Raw genomic sequence first — 21,427 nt, forward strand, 5'->3', positions numbered from 1 at the left:
GGACAAACTGATCCACTAAATCAACATAAGCAGCGGGGACCTGCTCATCCCCCTAGGCCCTGTCGCAAAAGCTTGGCCCATTCAGTTAAGGTCTGAGACACCAGGGCTGAGGCAAAGACTGACTGCAAAGCTGACCCAGCCATAGTAAACATGCCACAGCCTGTGCTTGCCTGTCAGCCGGGTCCTTAAAGGACGGAGAGTCCTCTACTAGGATCATGGTTGCTTTATTCAACCTGAAAACAGGAGATCCACTTTTTTAAAAAGGGGACTCCTCAAAAGAGTATTGTACAGCAAAAAATGTGGGGACCACAAATGACAATGACCTCCCTTGTTTGTTCCACCTTACGGCTCCAGATACTCCATATTTATTTATTTCCCCTTTGGAGTTGGGTCGGTACCCTGATAGTATTAATTTCCAGATTGGGTTTTTGCTTTGATGTCGTTTGATATCGTGACTCAAGTTTTTTGAATTAATTTTGCAAATGGTAGAATGTGATGTAATATAACATATGATCATTAATGTATTGTAAAATTACAGCTCCCTGTATGGACAGGACTCCCTGAAGAAGCTACAAGCGAAACGCGTAGCGATCCTTGTGATTGTTTGAGATACCCATGGAACCTAGATACTTTCATCATTTACTACATGCCATATGTACACACTACGGGTATTTCTATAGGCCTCTCCCTTGTATATTAGGAGAGAGCCTGTTTAACATTGGGGAGATGTTGTATATGTTTTTTGTACTGATTTTATGTAATTTTTTAATGATGTCTAAATAAAATGTATTTTTTACATAAACACTTGAGTCTTTTTCTCCGTGGGGCTATGAGTGGCTACCTTTAAAGTCCCATTTCCTTTTTCTGCTTCTTTTACCATTATGCGTTGGGATGTGGAGCCACAATTAATTGAGTCTTGTCTCATATTTTTTGGATGACCACAAAGGGTAAATTTTGGTTGTTCCCATTCCTTACAGGAAAACCTGTCAAAATAAGGCACATAAAGGAAACACCATTGGGAGTACGAGGCGACTTGTGCGCAGCAAATGACACGGCCACATCAGCCGCAGCCTCCATTTTTAAAGCCTCATGCACTGCGGTGATAAGTGCGTCTACCAACGCTTTTTCATTAGCTTCAGCAACCACGGAGGAATCATGTATTGGATGAATCTGGGGGTGCGATATTAGGTCCCCCTGGACGGGCCGCATCCACGACGGCATCAGGCTCAGAGTCAGATGAGACAGACTGAGCAGGGGATGCTTCCACCTGGGCCTTTGCCCACACGCCACTTCCACCCAGGACACTAAGGGCTGCAGGACCCTCGTCAGTGCAACCATGGAAAGCTGGGGTTCTGGGGAACCTGCCACCTCCATGAGGGGGTCAGTGGGGGAGATGTGACCCTGAGGCTCCATAAGGAACAAAACAAACAAAATGACACCACTAAAGGATTTCCTCAGGGCTCAGGGTACCTTTCACCAGAGAGAGAAATAACATGGACCCCCAAAGACTTACCCTACCGACCAGAGGAGCGCTGAGAATTCGAACCAAACATCATCATGAATGCCATTCCTGTTCATATGACCTGGGCACAAGAAAAGGAAACTGAGGAGGAAGAGGAGGAGGTGCTTCGGCATCCCAACAAGGCTTCGGCCGTCTCCATCATCTCCCGGACTAAGGGAAAATGCCCCCCCTGTGACATCATCAGGCCACACAAACATGGTCGCCAATCGGAGACCAGCCAGACTAAGGGAAAAGGGCCACCATCAGCTACAAACGCTGAAGCATGCTGCCTGGATCTTCCCTGCACCCTCTCCAAGGGGACCCCCCCCCCGAAGGTAGGACACACATTGGGGGAGACTCCGCTGCGCACTCTGCACTGGTCTCTGCATTGGGACCCCCCTGCACTATACCCACACTGAAGTAGGGCATGCACCTAGGGGTCTCCTACACTGGGATCACTCCAGACTATCAGGGCAAGACTCACACTATCCCAGGACCCTTAAAGAGTGGGGATAGCGGGGAGAGATACCAGGGGTCTCCGCTGCATTCTTAGCCCTGGGACCCCCACCAGACTCCAGATTCAGACAGGGGGGAAAGGGAGTGGGGGGAAGCCCAGCTCACTGAGGTATTTAAGGATGGAAGTGAACCTGCAGGCAGGTCTGACCGTCCCTAGAGGTCACCCGCGTCCACCCCAAAAAAACTGCAAAAAGGGGAGAGAGGGGACTGTACTTATCCTTCTATGGTGCGGGAAACGCTCCAGACAGAATCCTCGCCACAAAAGTAGGGGAGCTGTTGGCCAAGGGACCGATGGGACTCAGACCCAAGCCCGGTCCTATGTGACCCTGCAAGATGTTTAACTCCCGGGCTATGTCCTGTCCATGAGGCTATGTCTCGACCAACCTAGAGAGTAGCTGCGGTCTGCAGGCACTCGCTGGTTGGGCTGGGGGGACCACTGGATCAAGATAATCCAGCCCGTCGCCCAGCTGTTGATTGTAGATCCCCCGAGGGAAAAAACAAAAAAGATGTAAGGAAGGAGAAAAAATTGCTAGGACCAGAGAGCCCAGTCGGGAGCCGAGGTCCTTACTCCTGACTAGACAGATTAAAACTGATTATCTAGAGCAAAGAGGGGGGTTTATATGCTGACGGCGGCTCATGGGTGTAGCCAGGTGTTTTTTGTTGTGCCTAGTCTTACTCCTGGAGGAGGCAATATAACCCACAAGTTATGATTTATTGAGTGCTGTGTCCATCGATGAACGAAAGAGAAACTGGGATGTTCCATGTGGGTATAAATACTGGAATGTCCCATGTGGGTATAAATACTGGAATGTCCCATGTAGTTATAAATACTGGAATGTCCCATGTGGGTATAAATACTGGAATGTCCCATGTGGGTATAAATACTGGGATGTCCCATGTGGGTATAAATACTGGAATGTCCCATGTGGGTATAAATACTGGAATGTCCCATGTGGGTATAAATACTGGAATGTCCCATGTGGGTATAAATACTGGAATGTCCCATGTGGGTATAAATACTGGAATGTCCCATGTGGGTATAAATGCTGAGATGTTCCATGTAGGTATAAATACTGGGATGTCCCATGTAGGTATAAATACTGGGATGTTCCATGTGGGTATAAATACTGGAATGTCCCATGTGGGTATAAATACTGGAATGTCCCATGTGGGTATAAATGCTGAGATGTTCCATGTAGGTATAAATACTGGGATGTCCCATGTAGGTATAAATACTGGGATGTCCCATGTGGGTATAAATACTGGGATGTCCCATGTAGGTATAAATACTGGGATGTCCCATGTGGGTATAAATACTGGGATGTCCCATGTGGGTATAAATACTGGGATGTCCCATGTGGGTATAAATACTGGGATGTCCCATGTGGGTATAAATACTGGGATGTCCCATGTGGGTATAAATACTCGGATGTCCCATGTTGGTATAAATACTGGGATGTCCCATGTGGGTATAAATGCTGAGATGTTCCATGTGGGTATAAATACTGGGATGTTCCATGTGGGTATAAATACTGGGATGTTCCATGTGGGTATAAATACTGGGATGTCCCATGTGGGTATAAATACTGGGATGTCCCATGTTGGTATAAATACTGGGATGTTCCATGTGGGTATAAATACTGGGATGTGTTCTGGACACAGTAGAACTGAGGAAATCATTTGAATGATCCGTGACTAAGAATGTTCCGGAACCCTGATCTGTCCTCACATCAGATTTTCTTGTTGATAAATTCTACTATCAATGAAGGATTAATGTGCGTTACGTACAGAGCTGGAAGTCTTCAGCCCGGAGTTCTTCTTCACAGACGTTCCGTTGGGCAAAGAACCAGATGGAACTTTCTTACCGACGGCCTGGAAAACAGAAGAAGAATTTTCCATAAAACAGGTAGCAGTGAATTTAAGGAAAATTTGCATAGCAAAGAAATTGGTACATTTGTTTTTGTGTGATTGGTGCAAAATCAAAAGTTCTCTCACTATTTCCTCTACGGGTCAAATGCTATTTATCAGGAAAAAAAAAAACAGTGGTTTGAGAAAATACTGCATTTTGGCCACTAGATGGAGCTGAGGATCACAGAAAATAAGTATTTACTTCCTACTACCTAAGGCACTGTTCTGCCTAGATGCTCCCCCAGACCGTCCAGGATCCATTCTGAAGGACGAATCCAAGAGTCACCGAGACTTCAGCATTTATTTGTTCAGAACAGTGAAGAGAATATCATCAGTCAAGGAGATTACTGGTTCTAATAATGCGGCTCGCATAAAAACACGGCTACCTTCCAATGGGTATCCAGAAGGTGGCTCAAAGCATCAGGAGCGCCGGATCAAATGGTGAAAGAGTCCAAATAACTAATGATTATTAATGAGTATCACATGCAACACGTTTCAGGGGGCAAACTACCCCTTCATCAGGGCCACAAGAAATATCAATGTATTTTTAAATAAAAAATATGGAGATTATAAAAAGCATGAATGTAAGAGAAGGGAATAAATATCAAAAATAATCTAGACAGTATATGTAACCATGAAACTAAATATAATAAATGTTTTTGGAAAAAAAAAAAAAATAAATGTATCTATATGTAACCAAGGAAATAAATATAATAGATGTAACTACACATAATCATAAAAAAAAATGTTCATGGGAATATATATATATAATAAATATATCTTATAATCATGGAAATGTATATAAAGACTATCTATATGTAACCATGAAAATAAATATAACAAAATGTATCTCTATGTAATCATGGGAAAAAATATAATAAATGTATCTAATATGTAATCATTGAAATAAAAATAATAAAATATAACTTCATAATCATGGAAATACATATAATAAATGTATCTATATGTAACCAAGGAAATAATAATAAATGTCTCTATAGGTAACCATGGAAATAAATATAATAGATGTATCTACGCGTAATCATAAAAAAAAAAGTGTTCATGGGAATATATATAATAAATATATCTTTATAATCATGGAAATGTATATAAAGACTATTTATATGTAACCATGAAAATAAATATAACAAAATGTATCTATGTGTAATCATGGGGAAAAAAATAATAAATATATCTTTAGAATCATGGAAATACATATAATAATTGTGTTTATATGTTATAGAAAAAAATATACAAATGTATCTATATGTAACCATGAAAATAAATATAATCAATGTATCTATATGTAATCATGGGAATAAAAATAAATATATCTTTATAATCACGGAAATACATATAATAAATGCGTTTATATGTAATTATTGAAATAAATATACAAATGTATCTATATGCAATCATGGGAAAATATATAATCAATGTATCGATGTGTAATCATTGAAATAAAAATAATAAATATAACTTCATAAATCATGGAAATACATATAATAAATTTATCTATATGTAATTATAGAAATAAATCTACAAATGTATCTCTATGTAATCATGGGAATAAAATTAATAAATATATCTTATAATCATTGACATGTATATAAAAAGACTATTTATATGTAACCATGAAAATAAATATAACAAAATGTATCTCTATGTAATCATGGGAAAAAATAATAAACATATCTTTATAATCATGGAAATAGATATAATTACATATAGACACATTTATTATAGAAATAAATATAGGAATGTATCTATGTGAGATCACAGAAGGAATTACGATCGTGTTGTATTGATAGTTTGGGTCGGGATGATTTTCGGTCATCTGTCATTTCTCTGCGCAGTAATACATCCAAAAACAGCCCAAATGTGCGTTTACGAGCCGTTGCATCGTCGCCATAAAGTCAGAGCGGGACATTTACAGTCCAGTAAAAAGATATTAAAAATGTCTTTTGGATATATAATCCAGTTAAAGGAAATATTAAATTCCCCAATAAGCTGCAGATAACGATAAAACAAAGAGTTTATGGAACAATCAAAGGAAACATGACTTGTATGTTCAATGAGACCCATCCAGAGTGATATCTCCAGATACAGCGAGCAATAAATCTACGGAATGTTCCAGACCATGGATTGTATGGATGGAGTTTGGGGGAGGGGGGGCTCTTCATAAATGTGACAGTGTTCTCTGTACAGCTCCGCAGTATATGTCAGAGCTATATATGATAATAGTGTGTGACTGTGGGGGAGGGGACATTAGAGTGTAAGCTCCTCTGGTACAGAGACTGATGTGACTGTGGGGGAGGGGACATTAGAGTGTAAGCTCTTCTGGTACAGAGACTGATGTGACTGTGGGGGAGGGGACATTAGAGTGTAAGCTCCTCTGGTACAGGAACTGATGTGACTGTGGGGAAGGGGACATTAGAGTGTAAGCTCCTCTGGTACAGAGACTGATGTGACTGTGGGGAAGGGGACATTAGAGTGTAAGCTCCTCTGGTACAGAGACTGATGTGATTGGCTCAGTGATCTCTGTACAGCACTGCGGTATATGTCAGAGCTATAGTGGGGTCCCATTGCACATTTTGGGGTAACAGCATTTCCTGATATAGCGGACAGAAGACAGGGGGCGCTCTATTACCGGTTTTGTTGGTGTAGACGGTTTGCTGCTGCTGCTGTCGGTCTCGGAGGTTCCGTTGCTGCTGATTGGACTGCAGCGATCTTCCGTCGTGTCCAATGGGTTTCTCTGGACCAAGGAAGGGCCATCAGAGTCCCCATCCACATTGTCATCGCTGTCCACGCTGTTCCTCCAAGTCTTCATCATCTGGACGATGTTGGGGGGGCGCTGGATGGTCCCCGTGTTCCCCTGGGAAGGGAAAGTTTTACATATTAAATCAGAAAGAAGCTTCCAACCCCCTGATAGTGGGTGGGATTTTGACAGGGGGGGGTGGGGTGCTCCGGACATCTAGTCATTAGATACAATAGGCCCTTTGAGGGCAGCCAGAATGCTGTTGTGGCCCGCAATGACATTGTGTTTGACACCCCTGTACTCCTCACAGCTCAGACCAGACTCAGATCTCCTTTAAAGAGGAACTCCGGGCACAAAATCTTCCATTTAAATTCATTCCTCTATGGCCACAAATGATCTAAATCCACTCTGTACACAAAATGACTTTACCAATCCGGATATTACAGTGTAAAAGTAGCAGTGACATCATCACTGTGCTGCACAAAGCCAATGCAGAGAGCAGAGCTGTGGGAGGGGCCCAGCAGGCTCCACCCACTACAGAAAACTACTGGAGGGGCAGAGACAAGACCCCTCACCCTGCTCAAGGAGAGAGCTGTGGGAGGGGCCACTACAGAAAACTGCAGGAGAGGGGCGGAGACAAGACCAGTCACCCTGCCCAAGAAGAGAGAGCAGAGCTGTGGGAGGGGCCACTACAGAAAACTGCAGGAGAGGGGCGGAGACAAGACCAGTCACCCTGCCCAAGAAGAGAGAGAAGAGCTGTGGGAGGGGCCCGGCAGGCTCCACCCACTACAGAAAACTACAGGAGAGGGGCATGGACAAGACCAATGCAGATCGCAAGCAATGTCTGTGCGATGCAGCAAACTATATAGCTGAAATCGCATCAGAATGGTGCAGGACCCTTCTTTTTGTTTTCTGCACTGGAATCGGATCGCATTAGTGTTCACACCTATGCGATCCGATTCCTGCACCATTTCACAGTTCGCACTGCGATCTGCCAACCGATCTGGGAGGGGGCAGCACTGAATCGCAGGGTTTCCCACATGGCACCAGTGTGAAGCAGAATACATTTATTACCCCGGACATAAGATTTAAGGAACGGAGGACTGCAGGTCATTGGAGGACCAATGGGAGGTTAGGAAGTATGAAGGGATCGGAAAACTCACCGTGATCCAGGGGTCATCCAGTAATTCATTGGCTGTGATCCGTTCTGCGGGATCCACTCTGAGGAGTTTCTGCAAAACGTCTTTGGCTTTAAAAAAGGAAAAAAATCATAAAATAAATTGACGGCTTCCTCCAACCAAAATCCCATCAGTCCCGAAATCCCAACATTTCCAACCAATCAGAAGCCGAGCAGGAAAACGTTCTGCGGTGTTTACTCCAATAGTCGCTGATCACACAGAATCATTGCGATTCTGCCAGATCACTTGTTTGGGTGCCATTGTTCTTTAATCGCACCCCAAAAGCAACATGATCGGAACCGTGCGGCAAAACGCGCATTTAAAAATCACGCTACGGCCCCATTCGCATATACGCATTTCTCCTCATGCAGCAAACCGCACAGAAAACGCCCGCTTTGCCATTAAATGTGAAAGGCGCCCCAATCACAGGGAGTGGGCGGGTCTTTGCTGTGTGTTTTCTCATGCGACAAACGCACTAAAAACACACAAATAAGCAAGGTTTAAAAAAATGCACCACGCTCTGCCCCAAAAACAGTACAGCAACTTTGTTGGGGGCGTCTGTCCTGTAAAGGGCACAACAAAAATAGGGTGCTATTCCCCCCACTGACACCAATGATGGGGCACTATTCCCCCCACTGACACCAATGATGGGGCACTATTCCTCCCACTGACACCAATGATGGGACACTATTCCTCCCACTGACACCAATGATGGGGCACTATTCCTCCCACTGACACCAATGATGGGGCACTATTCCTTCCACTGACACCAATTACGGGGCACTATTCCTCCCACTGACACCAATGATGGGACACTATTCCTCCCACTGACACCAATGATGGGGCACTATTCCTCCCACTGACACCAATGATGGGGAGCTATTCCTCCCACTGACACCAATGATGGGGCACTATTCCTTCCACTGACACCAATGATGGGGCACTATTCCTCCCACTGACACCAATGATGGAGCACTATTCCTCCCACTGACACCAATGATGGGGCACTATTCCTCCCACTGACACCAATGATGGGACACTATTCCTCCCACTGACACCAATGATGGGGCACTATTCCTCCCACTGACACCAATGATGGGGCACTATTCCTTCCACTGACACCAATTACGGGGCACTATTCCTCCCACTGACACCAATGATGGGACACTATTCCTCCCACTGACACCAATGATGGGACACTATTCCTCCCACTGACACCAATGATGGGGCACTATTCCTCCCACTGACACCAATGATGGAGCACTATTCCTCCCACTGACACCAATGATGGGGCACTATTCCTCCCACTGACACCAATGATGGGGCACTATTCCTCCCACTGACACCAATGATGGGACACTATTCCTCCCACTGACACCAATGATGGGACACTATTCCTCCCACTGACACCAATGATGGGGCACTATTCCTCCCACTGACACCAATGATGGAGCACTATTCCTCCCACTGACACCAATGATGGGGCACTATTCCTCCCACTGACACCAATGATGGGACACTATTCCTCCCACTGACACCAATGATGGGACACTATTCCTCCCACTGACACCAATGATGGGGCACTATTCCTCCCACTGACACCAATGATGGGGCACTATTCCTCCACTGACACCAATGATGGGGGCACTATTCCTCCCACTGACACCAATGATGGGGCACGATTCTTCCCACTGACACCAATGATGGGGCACTATTCCTCCATTCACACCAATGATGGGGGCACTATTCCTCCCACTGACACCAATGATGGGGGCACTATTCTTCCCACTGACACCAATGATGGGGGCACTATTCCTCCCACTGACACCAATGATGGGACACTATTCCTCCCACTGACACCAATGATGGGGCACTATTCCTCCATTGACACCAATGATGGGGCACTATTCCTCCCACTGACACCAATGATGGGGCACCAGGCTGTCGTATGCATGACGTACATTAATGCATGAAAAAAAGTGCATAAAAACCATGCAAACAGAAATGCGAGTTTCCGCTGTGCACAGATGTGATTGGTGCCTACGCTTGTTGCCCAGGAGCTCCCTAAAAATCACGCGTGGGAAGGTGTAGACGAGGTCTGAATGGGGCCTCAATCTGGTTCCACCATAATATTACAATTTGCCTTCAGCAGACACAATGGTGGGAATGAAGCAAAACTGGAGCCGCTGTGAATGGAAACCAATCAGCTTCCAGCTTTCATTTTCAAACCTTATCTGAACAAGCTGAAGACAGAAGCTGATTGGTCGCCATGCAGAGCGGCTCCAGACTTAGTATTGATCCATTCTCTCCTATGAGGATTCTTCATGTAAGCCACAACATATAAGTAAAGTTTATTGCGGGGGGGGGGGGTCGCTGCGTATTCCTGGCGGAGCGCGGTCGCCCCGGCTGGACGCTGATTTGAGGCGATGGGAAGAAAACTTTCAGATAAAAGCAGGAAAGGTTCTTTTGCTGTGAAGTGCGGCGAGCGGCGTGTAATGTCAGGGAACGCGGAACGCACTTAGGAGGAAAAGGCTGCAGACGTCCCCCCGGAAGGTTGTTTGTGCATTAAAGCCGTGACATTTCCCCGCTATGACACGAGATCGCAGCGCCGCTCCGTATTGTAAAGACAAAAGACTAATGCGAGCGATCAATAGCGGAACCTTTCCTAAAGTACGCTTTCATGTACGCCGAACAATGGCGCCTCCCGCCCCGGCGTGCCGGCTGGTAAAAGGCCTTTTATTTCCCCGCGTCGGCTTTTCCCTGGAGCGCGCTCCGCCGCTCCCATTCCCACGGCTATTAAAAGCCTCTTTCTTCAGAGTCGCACGCTGCGCCCGCCCCTCCGACCCAACGCCAAACAATGCGCCCGCCACTTACCAGCGCTGCTGACGCTCTGCCACGCCGTCTGCGGAAACTTCAACTCTCCTCTCTTTATCAACTCGAAAAGTTTCTCCTCCGAGTTCGCCATGAATGGCGGATCTCCGCACAACCTGCAAAGAGAGGGCGTCACACGCTGCCATGGCAACACAGATAAAGGGGAACTCCAACCTGCAAAGAGAGCGCGTCACACGCTGCCATGGCAACACAGATAAAGGGGAACTCCTTCCTGCAAAGAGAGCGCGTCACACGCTGCCATGGCAACACAGATAAAGGGGAACTCCAACCTGCAAAGAGAGCGCGTCACACGCTGCCATGGCAACACAGATAAAGGGGAACTCCAACCTGCAAAGAGAGCGCGTCACACGCTGCCATGGCAACACAAATAAAGGGGAACTCCAACCTGCAAAGAGAGCGCGTCACACGCTGCCATGGCAACACAGATAAAGGGGAACTCCAACCTGCAAAGAGAGCGCGTCACACGCTGCCATAGCAACACAGATAAAGGGGAACTCCTTCCTGCAAAGAGAGCGCGTCACACGCTGCCATGGCAACACAGATAAAGGGGAACTCCAGCCTGCAAAGAGAGCGCGTCACACGCTGCCATGGCAACACAGATAAAGGGGACCCCTAACCTGAAAAGAGAGCGCGTCACACGCTGCCATGGCAACACAGATAAAGGGGAACTCCAACCTGCAAAGAGAGCGCGTCACACGCTGCCATGGCAACACAGATAAAGGGGAACTCCAGCCTGCAAAGAGAGCGCGTCACACGCTGCCATGGCAACACAGATAAAGGGGACCCCTAACCTGAAAAGAGAGGGCGTCACACGCTGCCTTGGCAACACAGATAAAGGGGAACTCCTTCCTGCAAAGAGAGCGCGTCACACGCTGCCATGGCAACACAGATAAAGGGGAACTCCAACCTGCAAAGAGCGCGCGTCACACGCTGCCATGGCAACACAGATAAAGGGGAACTCCAGCCTGCAAAGAGAGCGCGTCACATGCTGCCATGGCAACACAGATAAAGGGGAACTCCAACCTGCGAAGAGAGCGCGTCACACGCTGCCATGGCAACACAGATAAAGGGGAACCCTAACCTGAAAAGAGAGGGCGTCACACGCTGCCATGGCAACACAGATAAAGGGGAACTCCAACCTGCAAAGAGAGCGCGTCACATGCTGCCATGGCAACACAGATAAAGGGGAACTCCAACCTGCATGTTACCGGTCTATAAAGGGGAACTCCAACCTGCATTTTACTAGTCTATAAAGTGGATCTGTTAGGTATGTATTGATTCAGACTTGTAACGTTACTAACAGGGCTCTCCTCTAGGCTGAGATGATGTCATCAGTCTGCTGCAGGCAGGAGGAGGCATTTCCTCAGTCTCCCCTCCCCCAGTGATCAGACTGTACATTGTAACCTTGCCTAGGCTGAAATGATATCAGTCTGCTGCAGACAGGTGGGAGTATTTCCTCAGTCTCTCCTCCCCCAGAGATCAGGCTGTACATTGTAACTTTGTAGAAGGAGGAGGAAGCATTTCCTCAGTCTCCCCTCCCCCAGTGATCAGACTGTACATTATAACCTTGCCTAGCCTAAGATGACCTCATCAGGCTTCTGCAGGCAGGACAAAGCATTTCCGCAGTCCCCTCCCCCCCCCCCCCCCCCCAGAGATCAGACTGTAAATTGTAACTTTGTAGAAAGAGGAGGGGGCATTTCCTCAGTTTCCCCTCCCCCAGTGATCAGACTATACACTAAAACTTTGCCTAGACTGAGATGATGTCATCAGTCTGCTGCAGGTAGGAGGAACCATTTCCTCACTCCCCCAGTGATCAGACTGTACACTGTAACTTTGTAGCAAGTCACAAGGTGAGAGGATGCAGCAGGGGGCTGATCTGAGTCAGACACAGCCCAGAACTGCACAGGCCCCAGGATTTACATGACTTTGCCATCTCTGAGCCGGCCTCTTAGCCCAGGAAGTAGATGGTGGTGCTGGATGATGCCTGAACAAAGATGGTGCCGTCCTTCTGTAGAGAAACCCAGATATCGCTGTCAGGAGGAGCGCCGGGATCTATGTGAGGTGACAAATACCTGGAAGTGTTCAGCCAGACCATAGAGGATTGGAATATTGGCCAGGGCAGCAGGGAAATCCAAACATGTATGGGAAGGCTGGATGTACCCAAGTTGATCAATGAATCGTCTTTGGTGCAGCCAGCCTATCAGATGTCATATGCGATTATTTCTGGCGACTTTTACAGTCACTGGCAATAATCGCTGCGTTCCCTGGGCTCCCCCAGAACCCCCCCCCCCCCCTGCCCGGAGAACACAACGGCTCCGCAGGAGGTATTCCTGCATCAATACTGTCTGTATTGATGGATTCGTTGTGCGATTTTCTTTGGCAGCAGAAAAAAATAAATAAATAAAATCTCTCCCTCTATGGGCGGCTTTACACATTACTGAGAATGCTGCACAGATAGGTCTGGTGACAGCTCCACTTTAGGTGGCCTTGCTGGGAATGTTAGACTGAGACTTCACTTGGCGCATGCTTGAACCCAACGTCTGATGACAGGTTCGATCTGCTGTTACATTTAGTCAGCCAACCAGGGGCTTTGCCTGGACACAGATTCCTCCCTTTCATGCAGGTCATGTGACCCAGCGCCCATGGCTGGGTTCAGGTAAAAATATAGTCTGCTGTGTTTACAACAGCAGACCGCCGTTCTCTCTTCACGGGGAGCGATCGCGGGTGCCCGGCGGTAATCGTGGCCGCCGGCCCCTTGAATCAGCTTCCCCGCTGGCTAATGGGGGCACCAGGATCGCTCCCACCAATCTCCGTACAGGTACGATGATTTGCGCAGCCGAGCCAGCCTGTCACAGTATATCTCCGGTGGGCGGTCGGCAAGTGGTAATTGGTGACAAAATCAAATACAAATACTCATATTAAAAAAGCATCGAATGTAACTATTGTAGACAAGATAACAAAAAGGGATCAAAAATCCCATCAGTGATATTCAATCAGTCCAAAAGTGAACGAATGAATCCTCACACCTCTGTGAAATGATTATCTGTTCCCCATTAGGGACAATCGGACTCCGGATGGATGGATAGATGGATGGATGGAGGGAGTGATGGATGGAGAGGTGATGCATGGAGGGAGGGATGGATGGAGGGGATGGAGGGGATGGAGGGATGATGGATGGATGGATGGATAGATAATTGTCTCTGGATGTATCAAACTTCCAATGTCTCCTCATACATGACACCCGACCACAGGGAACACAAATGACATATCTGGCGCTCTCTGTAAAAACGTTTATTTTCAGCACAAGTATGAAAAGTTCTCACTGACATAATACAGCACTAAGCTGTGCCGGCTGTAATAGACTCAATCTATAAATCCTCCGTCTCACAGCCCTGAGATCAGCGATGGCCGTGGGTAAAGTCAGAGGTCAGCTCCTGCCTCCCAGACGCGTTGCGTCTTCAAAAAGACTTCTTCAGTGGGGCGGACTCTCTGGTGAAACCGGAGTCAAAGCTGCAGGTGAGCTACTAGGAGTCACTGTTGGTGGATTGATTTGGAGCTCCTGTTCCCGAGATAATCATTTCACAGAGGTGTCAGGATTAATTTGTTCACTTTTGGACTGATTGGATATCACTGATGGGATTTTTGATCCCGGTTTGTTTTGGTTTTGTTTTCTGGTCTCCAATAGTTACATTGTATGCTTTTTAGTATGAGTATTTGTAATTGATTTTGTCACCTAATATTAATATTGATTCACATGTCATGTGTAGCAATTGTTGGATATATTACACAGATTGCGCTGTATTTACAGTATCTCACAAAAGTGAGTACACCCCTCACATGTTTGTAAATACCGTATTTATCGGCGTATAACACGCACGTTTTCCTTTTGTTATACGCCGATATAAAAAAAAAGTCCAGAAAGCAGCACCGAGAGGTAGAAGGGGCGGGCGGCATGGAGGAGAAGGAAGGACACGCTGTCATCGGAAGTCCCGCCTCCTATGCCGACGTCAATCATAGGCGCCGGGACTTCCGATGACAGCGCGTCCTTCCTTCTCCTCGGCGCCGCCCGCCCCTTCTACCTCTCGGCGCTGCTTTCTGGACATTTTTAAAAGTGATTTGTATAGTGGCGCTGGTGAGGCTGCAATTATGGGCACTGGTGAGGCTGCATGTATGGGCACTGCACTGGCGAGGCTGCATTTGTGGGCACTGGTAAGACTACATTTAATTTTAAATAAATGTTCTGAATTCAAATCTGTTTATTTTAGATTTCAGCTTTTTTCCTGAAATTTCTGCCCTAAAATTTAGGTTTGTGTTATACGCCGATAAATACAGTATTTTATTCTATCTTGTTCATGTGACAACACTGAAGAAATGAGACTTTGCTACAATGTAAAGTAGTGAGTGTACAGCTTGCAGGTGTGTAAAATTCTGTGTTATCGCTCTCACTCTCTCATACTGGTCACTGGAAGTTCAACATGGCACCTTATAGCAAAGAACTCTCTGAGGATCTGAAAAAAAAGAATTGTTGCTCTACATAAATATGGCCTAGGCTATAAGAAGGTTGCCAAGACCCTGAAATTGAGCTGCAGCACGGTGGTCAGGACCATAAAGCGGTTTAACAGGACAGGATCCAATCAGAACAGGGCTCACCATGGTCCACCAAAGAAGTTGAGTGCCGTGCTCAGCGTCATATCCAGAGGTTGTCTTTACACTCCCATCACCATGCTTGACTGTAGAAAGACACACTTGTCTTTGTACTCCTCACCTGGTTGCCCCCACACACGCCTGACACCATCTGACACCAAATAAGTTTATCTTGGTCTCATCAGACCACAGGAGATGGTTCCAGTAATCCATGTCCTTAGTCTGCTTGTCTTCAGCAAACTGTTTGCAGGCTTTCTTGTCCATCATCTTTAGAAGAGGCTTCCTTCTGGGACGCAGACCAATGCAGACCAATTTGATGCAGTGTGCGGCGTATGGTCTGAGCACTAACAGGCTGACCCCTCCCCCACCCCTTCAACCTCTGCAGCAATGCTGGCAGCACTCATACGTCTATTTCACAAAGACAACCTCTGGATATGACGCTGAGCACGTGCACTCAACTTCATTGGTCAACCATGACGAGGCCTGTTCTGAGTGGGACCTGTCCTGTTAAACTGCTGTATGGTCTTGGCCACCGTGCTGCAGCTCAGTTTCAGGGTCTTGGCAATCTTCTTATAGCCTAGGCCATCTTTATGTAGAGCAACAATTCTTTTTTTCAGATCCTCAGAGAGTTCTTTGCCATGAGGTGCCATGTTGAACTTCCAGTGACCAGTATGAGAGAGTGAGAGCGATAACACCAAATGTAACACACCTGCCCCCCATTCACACCTGAGACCTTGTAACACTAACGAGTCACATGACACCGGGGAGGGAAAATGGCTGATTGGGCCCAATTTGGACATTGTCACTTAGGGATGTACTGACTTTTGTTGCCAGTGGTTTAGACATTAATGGCTGTGTGTTGAGTTAATTTGAGGGGACAGTAAATTTACACTGTTATACAAGCTGTACACTCACTACTTTACATTGTAGCAAAGTGTCATTTCTTCAGTGTTGTCACATGAAAAGATAGAATAAAATATTTACAGTAATGTGAGGGGTGTACTTACTTTTATATATATATATATATATATATATATATATATATATATATATATATATATATATGATATAGATACAGATACATACATATACACATATATATATATATATATATATATATATATATATATATATACACACACATATATCTGTATCTATATCTATATATATATATATATATATATATATATATATATATATATATATATATATATAGAGAGAGAGAGAGAGAGATATAAAAGTACACCCCTCACATGTTTGTAAATATTTTATTCTATCTTTTCATGTGATCTATATATATATATATATATATATATATATATATATATATATATATATATATATATATATATATATATATTTTTTATTAATTGGAGTGAAGTGAAAACACTTACTTAATACAGGCAACAACCAATGTTGTACTACTTTTTAGCATTTTTTGCACTTTGTGGTTACGGTATTGCGTTAAGACACATTATATTAATAATTTAAATCAGAGTTCAGGTAAAAGTCCACTTTAAGTTTGTAAAATTGAAGATTATATTGAATTAACTTAAAACAATCTTCAATATCTCGATCCGACGCGCTCATGGCGCAGCGCCAGCTGACAGCCTGCAGGGGGCCTCCGGCGCGGCTCTGATTAACTTTATTGACTAATAAACGTTTTGAAGAATGTCGGTTTCCGGTAGTCAATTATGACGCTGTTTGAGTGTAACCCAATTTCCCAACTGTCACTGAAGACGCCGTTACATAATGACAGTCATCAAAATGCAAATTTCTTTTTATTTGCTTTGTGCCGACGTATAAAGATATTACAGTCAGAATAATCAGAGTCGCAATTAGTCAAAGGAAGGAGCGCAGAAACGGGCGGCGATTTATGTTTAATTCCCGCGATATGAGCCACATGGAGAAAAAAAAAAAATATCGCTCTTCAGTGACATGTGGCGCATTGAACGCACGTCTCAGGATAATAGACGGGATACGAGGATTACAAAATAACCACTTCTGGACCGGAAAGTTTTTTGTTTTTTTTTTCCACATAAACAGATCTTTCTTTTGGTGGTATGTAATCATCACTGACTTTTTTATTTTTTTGCGCAATAATTAAAAAAAAAAAAAAGACAAAAAAAAATTTTTTAACCACTTTAAGACCGGAAGGATTTACCCCTTTAATGAGCCATTTTTTGCGATTCGGCACTGCATTATTTTAACTGAAACTTGTGCGGTCGTGCGACGCTGCACCCAAATAAAATGTACGTCCTTTTTTCCCCACAAATAGAGCTTTCTTTTGGTGGTATTTGATCACCTCTGCGATTTTTATTTATTGCGCTATAAACAAAAAAAGAGCGACAATTCTGAGAAAAACATTTTTTACTTTCTGCTATAAAACATTCCCAAAAAAATTATTTAAAAAATCGAATTTTTTCATCTTTTTAGGCCAATTTGTATTCTTCTACATATTTTTGGTAAAAAAAAAAAAAAAAAAATCCCAATAAGCGTATTTTGATTGGTTTGCGCAAAAGTTATTGCATCTACAAACTAGGGGAAAGATTTATGTCATTTTTATTTATTTATTTATTTTTACTAGTAATGGCAGCGATCTGCGATTTTTAGGGGGACTTTGGTAAAAAAAAAAAAAATCCCAATAAGCGTATTTTGATTGGTTTGTGCAAAAGTTATCACGTCTAAAAATTAGGGGAAAGATTTATCTCATTTTTATTTATTTATTTTACTAGTGATGGCGGTGATCTGCGATTTTTAGGGGGACTGCGACATTGCGGTGGACAGATTGGACCCCTGACTGACATTTTTGACACTTTTGGGGGGACCAGTGACATTACTACAGTAATCAGCGCTATAAATATGCACTGTTACTGTAATAATGACACTGGCAGGGAAAGGGGTTAACACCAGGGGCGATCAAATGTGTCCCTAGGGGGTGTTTTCTGGGGGGGGAAATGTATTGCTGAATGAATACAGAGATCTGTGTTCCTAAATTGGAGGATCTCTGTGTTCATTGCTGACAGAACAGCGGTGTGCTGGGTTTACAATGGCAGACCGCCGTTCTGTCTCCACGGGGAGCGATCGTGGGTGCTGGACCCGCTGATCAGCTTCAGCTGTGGTAAATTGGCGCACGCGCGCACCCCCGCTAGCGGTCCCACGAAGCGATGTACAGGTACGTCATTTCACAGGACAGAGCCGACCTGCCGCCGTAAAACGATTGTTGTTAAGCTGCTATTGAGGCTAATGGGGGCCCAACCCAGGATGAAGAACTAGACATGTGCAGAGCGAAAAAATGGGTTTCACTTCGATTCGTTATTTACATAAAATGTGTTAAGTTAAATTAATTGAATTCGTTCAATTTGTTTTGTTTGTTCAAATTTGAATCAATTCAAATTTTCCTAATTCAAATTCCATTAGAAATCATTTTTTGTCCATTCAAAATTAAAAATTTGAATGATGGTTATATTCTTTCTATTCCATTATATTCTATCGTTTTTTTTTTATATTCTTTTCTATTATTTTCTATTCAAATTTATTCTATTGGAAATTCGAATTTTAGAAAACAGTTATAATGTTATATACTTTCTATTCTTTTTCTTTATTCTACTCTATTATTTTCTATTTTATTCTATTTTATATTTCTATTCTTTTCAAATTTGTACTATTTGAAATTCAAATTTCGGAAGATGGTTGTATTCTTTCTATTCTATTTTATTGTTTTTGTCTATTCTATTCTAGTCAATTATCTTCTGTTATTTTTTTATTCTATTACAATCTATTTTTTCTATTCTATTCAAACTGATTCTATTTGAATTTTTGGAAATGGTTATATTCGTTCTATACTGTGTTTTTTTAAATTCTATTCTTTGATTTTCTAGTCTATTCTTTTCTATTGTATTCAAATGTATTCTATTTGATAATCACATTTCAGAAGATGGTTTTATTCTATTCTTTTTTTATTCTTTTCCATTTTATTCTTTTTTATTCTATTTAAATTTTCTATTTCAGAAGATAGTTATATTCTATTATTTATTCTATTTATTTATTCTATTTATTTATTCTATTACATCCCTTTATTTTCTATTCCATTTTATTCTGCTCTTTTATTTTCTATTCTATCCCTTTTTTTTCTATTCTATGACACCGCCCCCTACTGACATCACAGACTGGTGCACGCTGGGAATTTTTTTTTTTTTTATTTATACATGTCCCCCAGGGCAGTACCCCATGCCCAGATCACCATATATTTTCTGAAAGCAGAGGCCCTGTAGAATAAAAAGGTGATATTTTTGTTTCAACTGATATATGCGCAACTGTTTATTAAAACGCAAATTTTCTGGAAAAAAAATATAATAAAATGACTTTTAGTGCAAAACGGCACCATATGCTCATCAGTGCCACCGATCAGTGCCGCCTATCAGTGCCCGCTCATCAGTTATCAGTGCCCGCTCATCAGTGCCTGCTCATCAGTGACGCCAATTAGTGCCCATCAGTGCATGCTCATCAGTGCCACCGATCAGTGCATGCTCATTAGAGCCACCTATCAGTGCTGCCTATCAGTGCCCACTCATCAGTTATCAGTGCCCGCTCATCAGTGCCACCTATCCATGCCGCCAATCAGTGCCTGCCCATTAGTGCTGTCTATCAGTGTCCATCAGTGCTGCTCATCAGTGCCCATCCATGCTGCATTAGTGCCACCTCATCATTGCCCATCAGTGAAGGAGAAAAATTTTAGACCAGAAAATAAGAAAAACTTTTTTTTCCAAAATTTTAGGTTTTTTTTAATTTTTTTAGCAAAAAATAAAAAACCCAGTTGTGATTAAATACCACCAATCGAAAGCTTTATCTGTCACAAAAACAAATGATAGAAATGTAGTTTGTGTACAGAGTAGCATGATTGCGCAATTGTCATTCAAAGTGCGACAACGCAGAAAGCTGAAAATTGTCCTGGGCAGGAAGGGGGTGAGGGCCGCCCAGTGTCATTTTATCATTCTGTAATTGTAAGGAAATCTCCTTAGTTGTAGCAGATGTCCCCACTGGAAGATTTTCCCTCACTTCCTGTTCTGGTGACACTGGTCAATAGGACTATTATAGGGGGATCTCCTCAGCAGTATTCCATAACTGATTGGCTGGAGACGGAATGGTGGGCAGGAAAGGGGGTGTGGTCTTCATTGCTGCAAACTCTGAAGGGTTGTCACCCTCCTTTTGGGGGAACCCACAATAGTACGAGGATTCTTTTCCTGCGTATATTTCTCAGCCGTGTATTTGGATTTTTTTGGATAGAATTTATCCGGCGGATCTATAAATAAAGGCGGGGGCCGGCTACTCACAGCATATACATGATGACTCCGATACTCCAAATATCGCACTGCTGCGTGTATTCGTGAGCGTTGATGATCTCTGGAGCTGACGGAGGAAGCAAAAGAAACCAAATATTAATAATACACAAAACACTTATAAATGCTTAAACCGGCAACGCACGCAACCTGCTGATCCCCCGATTTATTCCCCGATGGGGGGAGGGGAGCAGACAGATGTTTGTATGAATTATGTAGCGGCCCTGCGAGTTCCCCCGCTCAGCGCTCCCAGAAACGATGACTGGATAAATATCCCGATGATCGGTGACTTTTTAATTGTTCCGTGTGACTGTGGAAACAGATGGGGCGCGGGGCGGTGCACACCGCGAGCCTCGCTTGTTAAATCTTTGATGTTCTGGATGCTGAGGCTGCAGGAGACATCGAAACCCACCGGATGAATGACACCGGGAGAGACGGTGCAAACTACCTGCCAGCCAGCAGAAATCGCACCACACAGCGACCATCCGAATCAAATCCTAAACATCAACTTCTCCGCTTTTCCCCTTTCAGTCTGTTAAAGGTGAACTCCGAGCATTAAGATTTTCATTTATAATATGATATTCCTCAGTAAAGGACTTCAATCTATTTTGAGTGCAGAAAATGTCTTTGCAAACCCAGATACTTCATTTTAAAAGTAGCAGTGACATCATCACTGTGCTGTGCATAGCCT

At 43.9% G+C, this 21,427-nt stretch overlaps 1 protein-coding gene across 1 annotated transcript in view; it reads right to left on the reverse strand.

The window, feature by feature from the left end:
• STK33 (serine/threonine kinase 33) overlaps positions 1 to 21,427 on the reverse strand; it is a gene marked incomplete at its 3' end in the record, with an annotated part of 92,544 nt that overhangs the window by 2,653 nt on the left and 68,464 nt on the right. The window contains exons 8-12 of the mRNA XM_082270455.1: positions 20,731 to 20,806; positions 10,736 to 10,848; positions 7,847 to 7,932; positions 6,576 to 6,800; positions 3,806 to 3,889 (exon numbers count right to left, since the gene is read on the reverse strand). Of these exons, the coding sequence (XP_082126581.1) occupies positions 3,806 to 3,889; positions 6,576 to 6,800; positions 7,847 to 7,932; positions 10,736 to 10,848; positions 20,731 to 20,806 (584 nt within the window). The remainder of the gene's footprint in view (positions 1 to 3,805; positions 3,890 to 6,575; positions 6,801 to 7,846; positions 7,933 to 10,735; positions 10,849 to 20,730; positions 20,807 to 21,427) is intronic.

This window comes from Pelophylax lessonae (assembly GCF_965119305.1).
Source record: "Pelophylax lessonae genome assembly, chromosome: 10".
NCBI classification, from domain to species: Eukaryota; Metazoa; Chordata; class Amphibia; order Anura; family Ranidae; genus Pelophylax; species Pelophylax lessonae.